At 42.2% G+C, this 12,815-nt stretch overlaps 1 protein-coding gene across 1 annotated transcript in view; it reads right to left on the reverse strand.

Annotated features, from left to right (window-relative positions):
* The window catches only part of LOC134657744 (putative protein tag-53), an 81,905-nt gene that overhangs the window by 36,084 nt on the left and 33,006 nt on the right, over positions 1-12,815 (reverse strand). The window contains 6 exon segments of the mRNA XM_063513308.1: positions 1,273-1,384; positions 1,386-1,565; positions 3,268-3,375; positions 5,300-5,411; positions 7,892-8,000; positions 9,340-9,489. Coding sequence (XP_063369378.1) covers positions 1,273-1,384; positions 1,386-1,565; positions 3,268-3,375; positions 5,300-5,411; positions 7,892-8,000; positions 9,340-9,489 — 771 coding nt within the window.

The raw sequence follows: 12,815 nt of genomic DNA on the forward strand, positions 1-12,815 counted from the left end.
GAAAAATATCGCAACGAAAAGGGCGAACTCTAATCGAAGAGTAATACCCTCCTAAAGCCCGGCCATACAAATGCAAAACCACTGAAATTTGAACCTATAGTGCATGTAACAGACTTGGTTTTTATTTGTCTAAAATTTTAACGAAACAAAATATTTTCAACTCTGTTCCAATTGAATATGGTTTAAATTTCATGGAACTGAAGAAGTACTATAGGTAGGACCCTGGGCCTTAGGAGGATACAGAGTAGTATGTACATACCGGCACGCATATGCGTTCGTGCGAGTTCCACGCGCACGCGCGGCACGCGTGCTGCGTGTTCGCCACGCACGCTAGCTCGTTCGTGTGGGACGAACAAGGGGAGCCCGCTTCGAAGAGTAATACAGAGTAGTATAGTTACACTTACCGGCACGCATATGCGTTCGTGCGAGTTCCACGCGCACGCGCGGCACGCGTGCTGCGCGTTCGCCACGCACGCTAGCTCGTTCGTGTGGGACGAACAAGGGGAGCCCGCTTCGAAGAGTAATACAGAGTAGTATAGTTACACTTACCGGCACGCATATGCGTTCGTGCGAGTTCCACGCGCACGCGCGGCACGCGTGCGGCGCGTTCGCCACGCACGCTAGCTCGTTCGTGCGGGACGAGCAAGGAGAGGCCGCCTCAAAGAGTAATACAGAGCAGTATAGTTACACTTACCGGCACGCATATGCGTTCGTGCGAGTTCCACGCGCACGCGCGGCACGCGTGCTGCGTGTTCGCCACGCACGCTAGCTCGTTCGTGTGGGACGAACAAGGGGCGCCCGCCTCGAAGAGTAATACAGTAGTATAGTTACACTTACCGGCACGCATATGCGTTCGTGCGAGTTCCACGCGCACGCGCGGCACGCGTGCGGCGCGTTCGCCACGCACGCTAGCTCGTTCGTGTGGGACGAACAAGGGGCGCCCGCCTCGAAGAGTAATACAGAGCAGTATAGTTACACTTACCGGCACGCATATGCGTTCGTGCGAGTTCCACGCGCACGCGCGGCACGCGTGCTGCGTGTTCGCCACGCACGCTAGCTCGTTCGTGTGGGACGAACAAGGGGCGCCCGCCTCGAAGAGTAATACAGAGCAGTATAGTTACACTTACCGGCACGCATATGCGTTCGTGCGAGTTCCACGCGCACGCGCGGCACGCGTGCTGCGTGTTCGCCACGCACGCTAGCTCGTTCGTGTGGGACGAACAAGGGGCGCCCGCCTCGAAGAGTAATACAGAGCAGTATAGTTACACTTACCGGCACGCATATGCGTTCGTGCGAGTTCCACGCGCACGCGCGGCACGCATGCTGCGCGTTCGCCACGCACGCTAGCTCGTTCGTGTGGGACGAACAAGGGGAGCCCGCTTCGAAGAGTAATACAGAGTAGTATAGTTACACTTACCGGCACGCATATGCGTTCGTGCGAGTTCCACGCGCACGCGCGGCACGCGTGCGGCGCGTTCGCCACGCACGCTAGCTCGTTCGTGTGGGACGAACAAGGGGCGCCCGCTTCGAATAGAAGCGCGTCTGAACGTAGGCGGCCGTTGAAACTGTAATAACATGTCTAATTAGATTGAAAAAGTGAATAATGATAATTAATTACATTGGTCGACTTTATAAGTTACAGATGTAGTGCATAATTGTTTTCCGTCGTACTTTCTCGGAAATGTTTGTCATGCTGCTTCAGTCAACCTCAGTACTTTTTGTGCCGAGACTGACAGAAAAGGCAAGACACGTTCGTGCGTTTCCGTGAAAATACGACGGAAAATAATTATGCACTATAACTGTAGTAATGACTGATTTTTCGTAAAAAGGTGTCTATCAAAGAAATAGGGTCATTACATTTATTACGCTAGTTTTTGTTCAGCTCTAGTTTCCGTCCTAAAATTGAATATAAACCTACACTGTTGTACAAATTTGTATTTATTGCAATTTTTAATGTCTAAACAATATATCTATCAACACAATGATGGTATATTTGCAAGTAGCAAATTAAAAATGAAATAGGTACACTTGGTCAAGCAAATCTGGTCAGTAGAAAAAGGCGGCAATTTAGGAAAATCGCGGGTTAGCAACGCTACGTTAGAATTGTTCGAAAATCGCGTATCATTTATATTTTATCTGTGGAACTTTTTTGTTTACATTTCATCGTTGTTCGATGTTCATTGCTGCTTTTTGTTCGTTTACTAGGGATATCATACTTTAGTTTGCTTTACATTGTGATAACCGATAATGAGCTTTCGCGAGTGCAGTCCAACAATCGGTATTGGAAAAGGTCACATCACTATAGCGCGGCGAGGACTGACGGACGAGCATCGCCGCAATGGCGGCGTAGTAGTACAATTTCCCGAGTTATGTCTGTTTTATTGTATTAAATCCTTTATTTGATGATGATTGGTGTTTTAGTTTAACAATTGCTACTGACATATTTAGTCTGACAGACTATATACTATAGTTTGTCAAAGGTCTGTCTCATTTTAAACATAGACTGAGAGAAACACACTATCTTTGTCTTACACTATTACTAGCATCCAAAAGAAAAGGATTAGTATTTTTTTTTGTTATTATCTACTGACGAATTGAATTGGATTGACCAACTATATTTGCTAATTCAATGAACGAAAACTAGTGCAATGACCCTATTATACAGGGTGGCCAACTTAGAGGTATACAACTTTTTTTTGCCGCCATTTTATTTTGGCGGTAAATATGACAATTATTGCATGAAAATTAGTTTGTGTAGATACGGCAAATTTATTATGGAGCGTTTTACGACGGAACAACGTGTTTTAATCATTAAAAACAATAGAAACATTAAAAAGAACGTTTTCCGGGCGATTAATTTCGAGAAACGGTGACATTGACTGTCCCCCTAGATCGCCTGATTTAACAGCTCCTGACTTTTTTCTGTGGGGATATCTAAAGGGACGTGTCTATGCTAATAGGCCAACGAAATTAAAACAAAATATTCGAAGCACTGTCGCTGAGATAACGCCAGAAATGTGTGAAAAAGTGATGAAAAACGCGATGAAAAGGGTTCGCATCTGCCATGCTGCTAGAGGTGGACATTTGTCTGACATTATTTTCCATATGTAATTCCTGACCCTACATATTATATTTAACAAGGAATACTTAATATTTTTTATGTTTTATAGAATAAAATTTCAAAAATAAAGTGTATACCTCTTATTTGGCCACCCTGTATGATTAATGATGTGTCTCAGCCGTGAAGCTAGGTAAGGTGTGACATACCCGCCGTAGAAGATGGCGGTGGGTCGTATCGCGCCGGGCAGCAGCGCCGCCGCGGCCGCCGCGCGCGCCGCGCCGCTCGGCGTCGGCACCGTGCGCCACGACCCGCATCTGCCGCAGGGAACACGGATGGTTACACGTGCTCATTTTTAGGGTTCCGTACCCAAAGGGTAAAAACGGGACCCTATTGCTAAGACTCCGCTGTCCGTCCGTCCGTCACCAGGCTGTATCTCACGAACCGTGATAGCTAGACAGTTGAAATTTGTAAAAATTACACAAGTCTTTACATATAGATGATAGAAAACCTATTAGAAATGTGCAGTCAAGCGTGAGTCGGACTTAATGTACAGAACCCTTGGAACGCGAGTCTGACTCACAATTGGCCGGTTTTTAGTGTACAAGTGTGTTTTAGGGTTCCGTACCCAAAGGGTAAAAACGGGACCCTATTACTAAGACTCCGCTGTCCGTCCGTCCGTCACCAGGCTGTATCTCACGAACCTTGTTAGCTAGACAGTTGAAATTTTCACAGATGATGTAGCCGCTATAACAACAAATACTAAAAACCGGCCAAGTGCGAGTCGGACTCGCGCACGGAGGATTCCGCACCATCAACAAAAAATAGAGCAAAACAAGCAAAAAAACGGTCACCCATCCAAGTACTGACCCCGCCCGACGTTGCTTAACTTCGGTCAAAAATCACGTTTGTTGTATGGGAGCCCCACTTAAATCTTTATTTTATTCTGTTTTTAGTATTTGTTGTTATAGCGGCAACAGAAATACATCATCTGTGAAAATTTCAACTGTCTAGCTATCACGGTTCGTGAGATACAGCCTGGTGACAGACGGACGGACGGACGGACAGCGGAGTCTTAATAATAGGGTCCCGTTTTTACCCTTTGGGTACGGAACCCTAAAAACGGGACCCTATTACTAAGACTCCGCTGTCCGTCCGTCCGTCTGTCACCAGGCTGTATCTCACGAACCGTGATAGCTAGACAGTTGAAATTTTCACAGATGATGTATTTCTGTTGCCGCTATAACAACAAATACTAAAAACAGAATAAAATAAAGATTTCAATGGGGCTCCCATACAACAGAAGTGATTTTTGACCGAAGTTAAGCAACGTCGGGCGGGGTCAGTACTTGGATGGGTGACCGTTTTTTTGCTTGTTTTGCTCTATTTTTTGTTGATGGTGCGGAACCCTCCGTGCGCGAGTCCGACTCGCACTTAGCCGGTTTTTTTTATAACTAAGGGCCAGTTGCACCAACCACATTCGCAAGACTGATCAACGTCAGCCGGCGCACCCCGGTTATTATGAAACTTTCCATACATAAAAATTTAACGAACTCTTTAACGATACGAACAGTTTGATGCAACCGGCCCTAAATCTAGTCAAATGGATAGCAAGTGAGCAATTTATCACAATAATGTGGATATGATACATGATATAAAAAAATACGGGACTTGAAAGTTTCACAATTTTTAACTTTCAAAAAGGTACCATTCGATGCCATACATTTTATCAAAAACTAGTCAAAAATAAGATTGTATAGAAGCTTATATACGGAAACGGCTCTAACGATTTTGATGAAAATTGCTATATAGGGGTTTCCGGGAGCAACAAATCGATCTAGCTAGGTCTTATAACACTTTAAACCCTCGCGTTTTGTACACATATTTAATTACACAAACGGACCTACCGCGATATAATTTCATTGTTTTTACCTTTAATTCCGACGTTTCAGCTGAGTTGCACCAGCTGTGGTCACGGAAAGACTGACGTCCCAACAAATGTCAACGGAGATATTAATAAAACACCACTAAACTACCCGAAATTAGTTAATAAAAATGTTCGGGGTAGACAAAGAAATTGCAGCTACCCGTCAAAGAATTAAAGGTAAAAACAATGAAATTATATCGCGGTAGACCCGTTTGTGTAATTAAATATAGCTAGGTCTTATTTTTGGGAAAACGATCATTTTTGAGTTTTTATATGTTTCCCAAGCAAAACTCGATCTCCCAGATATTACGTACCTTATATCATACAATAGTGCGCCGGCCGAATAACATTGTGAGCCGGCGGGGTTAGTAACTGCGGCCGCTGCACTGTCGTTGTGGGCGTTACCGCCAAAGACTAGCATAATACCTGCAAACAAACAATAGTACATGACAATATCATACCTTTTTCTAATCTTTATACTTATACACAAAAAGAGTAAAAACCGTTGCCGTAGTACATAGAGTACTTACTCCATACATCAGTTTTAGTACCAAAAAGACTATTAGCATCTAGCATCGAGTACCGGAACTATCAGTACTGCTACTTGACAATAGATGTAGCACCGACCGGAAAGTCTTAAGCTTTGGATTCCTCCGAAAACGGTGCCGTCATATTACGGCCGCTATATAGCGTTGACTGACGTCACTAGAACGTTGTCTATGTAAACAAGATGGCGCGGGTTCCTAGACAGCGTTAGGGGGGTGTCACTCCGCAGTTTAGGTACATTTGGCCGGCGCGCCCATCGGACAGGCGTATGGCAGTGGGCTGCCGCTCGGCGTGCACGATAGTCGTGTCACGCGGCGCTCGCGCAAAATTGAAAATACACAATGGCTTCGAAACTTACTTCCGTGAGATTCAGGCATACTATCTCCGGATAAAATATGTATGTTTACATAATCAACGTTTGTAATTCCTACATATTTATCTTAAAAATAATAAATCAGTGGGTATAGGTATAAAAACTTGTCAAGTGATAACCCCGTGCCGACACTCACAGCTCGGTCATAAAACTGCGGCGTGCAAAGGAGATTCACGGTTCGTGCGCGGTTATAAGTTTCAATTTTGCTTGCAGGCGGCGATATAGGTGTAGTTTTATACCTAATCTGACTTTTGTGAAGGAGTGAATTTTCTGTACGGTAGTACTATTAGTTATTCTGTGACAGCGTTACGTTACGTTGATTGTCAACGTAACGTAAGATGACGGCCGTCATGACGGTGTCGATAGTTTCGTGAACGTTTTATTAGATAGCGGTGACGCCATTTTGAATAAATGACACGAGATTTGAATAGATGATTCCGTACTACGATTATTGTCCTCTTCTGATGATATTTCATCCTCCAAGTAAATTATAGATGATCAAGCAAATCTTGTCAGTATGAAAAGGCGCGAAATTCAAATTTTCTATGGGACGTTAACCCATCGCGCCTACATTTTTTAAATTTGCCGCTTTGACCTTGGTGGATGACGGTGTGTTATGATGACGCCGTGGTACTTTCCACATGTCGCCACCGTAAAGACGGCCGTCTTTTGCGGCCGCTATATGACGGCCGTCATATGACGGCACCGTCTTCGGAGAGGAATCCAAATCTTTATGCTGTTGAGATAAGACTTTCCGGTCGGTGCTACATCTATTGTCAAGTAGCAGTACTGATAGTTCCGCTACTCGATGCTAGATGTAGACACTGAAATTAATAGTCTGAACTGATGTATGGAGTGAGCACTCTTGTCTTACTATATTTCTCTATGCTAAGGGCCACTTGCACCATTCACTAATCCGAGATTAACCAGTTAAACCTGGAGTTACCATGTTACCAGCACAATTTGACACTGGGTTAACGATTTAGCCGGTTAACCCCGGGTTAGTGCCGTGCAAGTGCAAGCTAAGTTGGAATTTTTTGACATTTCCGAATGTCCTTCGAAGGCTTTGTCCCGTATACGTCACAGACAATTCGAACTTTAATTTACAATTTTAAGGTTATTCATTCCGTTGCAAATTTTTGAAACGGGCGTTTGAGGGTGAAAACTTTTCCTCCAACTATAAAACGCAGTATCTTAGAGTTTGTGCGGAAAGAAAAGAGTCGTGAAATGTATGGACTCAGTCAATTTAATAGTAGTAAATGTGTATGAGATATGAAGCACTGATAACCTTGTTCTAGTTATAAGGCGTATATCATTTATATACATTTTACCACTCGCTTTTAGGTGAAGGAAAATATCACGAGGAAACCAACTAATCCTAATAAGGCCTAGTTTTTCCTTAGGGCCAGAAGGTCGTATGTTTATTTTCATAAAAAAATTGTCTGCTTTAAATCTGGGGATTTTCGGGATACAACCGGGAAGACGATGATGATGAGGAGGTACCAAAAGGTACCACATTGTCGGTTGTCAATAAGGTTGATTTTAAATTGAAGCTATATGGAAGTAGCGCCTTATTGACAACCGACAATAAGTACCCTTTTGGTTGAAAATGGCTCATTTATGTTTAAACATTTCACAAACATCTTCCTCGCGTTGTCCCGGCATTTTGCCACGGCTCATGGGAGCCTGGGGTCCGCTTGGCAACTAATCCCAGTAATTGGCGTGGGCACTAGTTTTTACGAAAGCGACTGCCATCTGACCTTCCAACCCAGAGGGTAAACTAGGCCCGTTTAGGGATTAGTCCGGTTTCCTCACGATGTTTTCCTTCACCGAAAAGCGACTGGTAAATATCAAATGATATTTTGTACATAAGTTCCGAAAAACTCATTGGTACGAGCCGGGGTTCGAACTCGAACCCGCGACCCCCGGATTGCAAGTCGCACGCTCTTACCGCTAGGCCACCAGCGCTTTTAAACATTTCACAAACCTGGAGATAATATAATGGCGGAATGTAGATATCTGGGCGTGGGTGCGGACGGTAGCGGACGCCATATCCTTCTCTTGTACTCGTATTCATAAAGGGCTGCTGACGGTGCCTGTAATAAAAAGAAAATTAACAACACTGTGAGATTTCGAAAACTTTGTTTAACACTAAGGGCCTCTTGCACCATCCCACTAACCCGGGGTTAACACGTTAAACCGTTAACCCAGTGTCAATTTGTACCTAGTAACCATGGTAACTCCAGGTTTAACCTTTCGTATGCCCTGTCCCGTATACGTACCAGACAATTTGGACTGTAATTTACAAGGTTATTAGTTCAGTAGCAAATTTTTGACAAAGGCATACGAAGGGCTAACCGGTTAACACCGGGTTAACTAACGTCTAGCGTAACTCTGTGCCTGTGGCGTGAAGCGTGCGAGAAGTAGAGTGAAATAATCAATTTTACAAATGTACGTAAATCTTGTTAATCATAAGTTTCACTGTCTCAATAAACTATTTTGATTTTTTTTTTGATGGTAATAAACAGGCTCCTTACACGCTGACTCGTGTAACTACCCGTGTAATTAATCCCGATGGTATTAAGGTCCCGAATTACACATATCCACCAACATCCGTATCTGCGTTCTTCTGGTTCTACATATTTCTGTGAGAAACTTAATAGATTTAAAACACTTTCTATGCAGTGTAATATGTAACCCAAATCATTAGTTATTAGAGGCATTTTAAAGAAATAATCTCAGTATTATGTATGAAATGTTACTGTTTCTTATATGTATGTAATTGATTACGAGTAACAAAACCTCTTTTTTTTGTATTTCAGTTTTAAAACAATTGTCATGGTTGTTATAAGATATTAGATAAAATAAGGTACCTACATTTATTGATAAAATTGTACAAATTTTAATACTGTGATAGGTACTCTTATATTTTAGTTTTATTATTATTTTTCTCTTAGTTTATTGTTGTATGCACAACTAGCTCTGTTTTACTCTGTAGAAAACAATTTGAATTAACATGATGTTAAAATATTTTCATTAAGGAAACTATAAGTCTAGTTTTAAGAAAATTTCCAGTGTTATATATAACTATAAAAGACTGTTTGTTTCTTGAATAAATAAATAAAATAAAAAATAAAAATAGTTGCCAGTGTCGCCACTATACGTCAAGAACAAGTTGAACTCACTTGTAATTAGCAATTTGACTGCCAAAGAACGCACGACTACAGTCCAATATCAACCTTCGTGCATTCCGACAAAGTTCACAATAATGTGCCACATACAGCGTGACCTTCAAAGATTTAAGATCCGTGTATATGACTACACAAGTTTTATTACACGTGCTGAACGGTCTAGAAAACCGTTACCGCATTACACGGATACGACAACCCGGCGACGGGTACCCAAAACCCGGACACGATCGAGATATACTCGTACCTGCGCCGCCTCGCTCTGGGACACGAGACCGCCGTGCACGAACACGCGGTCTGACAGCGGGTCTAAGACCGCCGAGTGCCCGAAGCCGCCGCGCGCCGCCCAACCCACTGTTGGGGCCGACACCCACACACCCTCCTCTATATGGTACTCCTGAAATAAAAATAAAAAACTCAATCACTATTGCAAAATGTCTGCAGCACTATGTAAGTAAGTAAGTAAACATTTATTGTCAGATTGTGCATGTCAGTTTACAGATATTACAATATTATTAGATTGGTGAGTGTCACAATTAGGGCTCGCGGTCGCGTCCGGGTTTCGTGCACCCGTTGCCGGGGCCCCGTTCTCGTGCTACACGAAACCGGATTTGTGGCCCGCTCGGAACGGTTAATTAGGCTCCTTGTAATTAAAGTCCGTGTACCCGTGTTACCCGTGTGTCCGGATCCACGGATATTAATTACACGCGGGTCCGGCCCGTTCTCGACGTACAGTGACGATCGGACGCGTTCTTTATAAGAGCGAAGAACGAAAATTAGTCTCAAGAACGAAAAATAAATATTTAATATAGACCTCATGGACAAATTTAGAGGCACGCAAAAAAAAGGTTTAAAGTACAGCATCTAAAGTAATCTATTTATTTATTTTTAAACTTTATTGCACATAAAAAAGAAAAAAGAGTAGGTACAACAGGCTGACTTAATGCCGCTAATGGACCTAATTTCAAAATTAGTAATTAAACTTTTTTTTGCGTTCTTCTAAATTTTTCCATGACTGTAGTAGGCGGAAAGAAATAAATAAATATTTGATTTTTCACAGTTTATAACGAACAATAACAAGCAAAACGAAAAGAAAACAGAACATCAACAACTAGGTAAAACTATAAATGCAAACAACTGAATTCAGATTAGAAACGTTGACCGGCGGTGTGGCAAACTAAAACCTTTTTAATGACTAATGAGTACTTGTGAGTTCAAAAGCTGTCCCCTCTAAAATAACTGAAAAAATACCACACTTATTGTTCACGTGCGTTGAACATACGACTACATCAGCAGCAGAGCAAATTGGGACAACAAAACCGCCGACTACGGAAACGCACACGAACGTAACTTTTAATTGTATAGAATCACTCATATGCAGAATTTTTGTATAAATAGAATAATCATTGTAAATAAAATCTCTTTTCTCATTTGGACTCCGTGTTTACTTCATCGACCAGGTTACTCTCCGTCACTGTGGCATAAGACACCTTCACGCCTTAATTAGTTGCATGAGTCTGTGTAACTAGCAGTGACTATCCAAAACCCATTTACCCATATCCTTCAAACCTTCCGTCTGTACCCGTAGGTCGCAAAGGTGCAGACATCCCTGTTTATTATATTTATTTATATGTAAACTGAATCTATGGTAGGGCTAGGGAATTAGGGTTGTTTAGGGTTGACTAGGGCAGTAGGAGGTAGGCATAATAGGTTTACAGCTCTCCCATAGATAAAGTTGGTTGAATCCCTTCCGGATTTAACATTTGGTCCTTCGAGCAACTTATGAACCGCGGCCCTCTTTGTCCCTTATTTGATTTGACTGACTGACACTTTGGAAAGCTGTGTACTGGTGTACTCAAAGCATCAGTGCGTGGTGGACTGAAGTACCTATACGTTAGTGTTCCCTGAGAAGGTACCCATATAGTAGCAAATCGGTCGCTGGCTTCCCACAAGCGGGTTCCACCAGTTGATTGAGAGTTGAGTTGCACATACTATATGCGAGGGCGCAGGGTCACTGACGTATTGACGTTGTAGGTAAATAGGAGTAGGTTAGGGAAAGTAGGGCATCAAGAAAGAAAAAAGAAGACTGAAGACACAATGGACGTGTTGCAGATCAACGAAGTAATCAAAAGCCAAGAAAAAGACTATTTGGATATCGAGAGGATATGGGATAACATCAAAAAAGACTCAAAAACACGTAAGACGCAGAAATACATCGACGAGAGAAGAGCATTACTAGACAGCATTTACGAACGCGCATTACAAAACCACAAGTTATTAGAAGATCAAGAACTAATGTCGACTCACAGATACATAACTTGCCGTTACTTCGACTCAAACATACAAAAGTCATATGACGCGGCCAAGGAACACTTGGCAGCACACGAAAAATATTTAAAAACACAAATTGACATCAAGTTGCCTCAAGCAAGTGGGCAAGACCACAAAACAAAAGACAAGACGACGACGGAAGGCTTTGGTACGACGCCAAAGTTATTTATCCAAAAATATCGACTTAACCAGCTCAAGAAAAAGTTATCAACTGCACAGACCGCTATTGTCGAGAAAAAACCGGCATGGCACTTACAAGGACTAGTAAATAGTCTAGAAAAACAATTTCAAGAAATAGACGACAACCATATGTACTTACTTATGGAGCAAAGTACACTCAACGACGAATATTTTACAGACAATTTATTTGAAACCGCGCAAGGTGAATACGACTCAATAATGGACATTTTACAAGAAAAAATAAACGACAATTCGACTCAAAGTATGAAGACTACATCGACGAAATTACCCCGAATTACCATACCATATTTCACGGGAGGCTATGAATCATGGAATTCATTTTATGACTTATTCAAGAAAATTATTGACGACGACTGTACTATTTCGGTAACAGAAAAAATGCAATACCTAAAGACGCATGTTCGAGGCGAGGCAGAAAAGCTAATCAAGCATTTGACAGTGAACGAGGTCAACTATAAGGCAGCGCTCACACTACTAGCGAAACGATATAAGGACGAGCGACTTATTTCGCAGACATTTATAGACAAGTTACTTGATTTACCAAAAATTCAAGTTGCAAATGCAAAAATGTTACGCAATATGCACGACTGTATCAACGAAAGTTTGGAGGCATTAAAAAATCAAAGTATTGACATTTCTACGTGGGACCCAATACTATCTCGCATTGTAAGTCGAAAATGGGATTCAGACACTAATATGAAGTATGAGGACCAATTAGAAGATCCAACTAAAGTACAAAATTTTGAAAAAATGATGAAGTTTTTGGAAAAACGCTTTAAAAGTTTGGGATCGAGCAAACCACCTCAATATAGCACAACGGGATCATCGTTACCACGGACTCAAGAAAAACCGTCATCATGGGGTGAAAAGAAAGGCTCATGTTGGTATTGCAAAGGCGAGCATAACATTCACCAGTGTTCGTCATTTAAAACGCTAAACGTCAATGACCGCATAAAAAATGTGCATGAAAAGCAAATGTGTTATACTTGCCTAATGCACGACAACAAAAAGCAGTGCGTCAGCCAAAAGTACAATAAGTGTGACACATGCGGTAAGGCTCATGCTACACTGTTACACAGAAACTTTAATGATTACTCATCAACGAAAAATCAGTCACGTAATTACGGTAATGACAATAATACAAATGGAACAAGACCAGGATCGTCTAAGTCAACATTTAGACCATCACCA

This window comes from Cydia amplana, chromosome 20, assembly GCF_948474715.1.
Source record: "Cydia amplana chromosome 20, ilCydAmpl1.1, whole genome shotgun sequence".
Lineage (NCBI taxonomy): Eukaryota > Metazoa > Arthropoda > Insecta > Lepidoptera > Tortricidae > Cydia > Cydia amplana.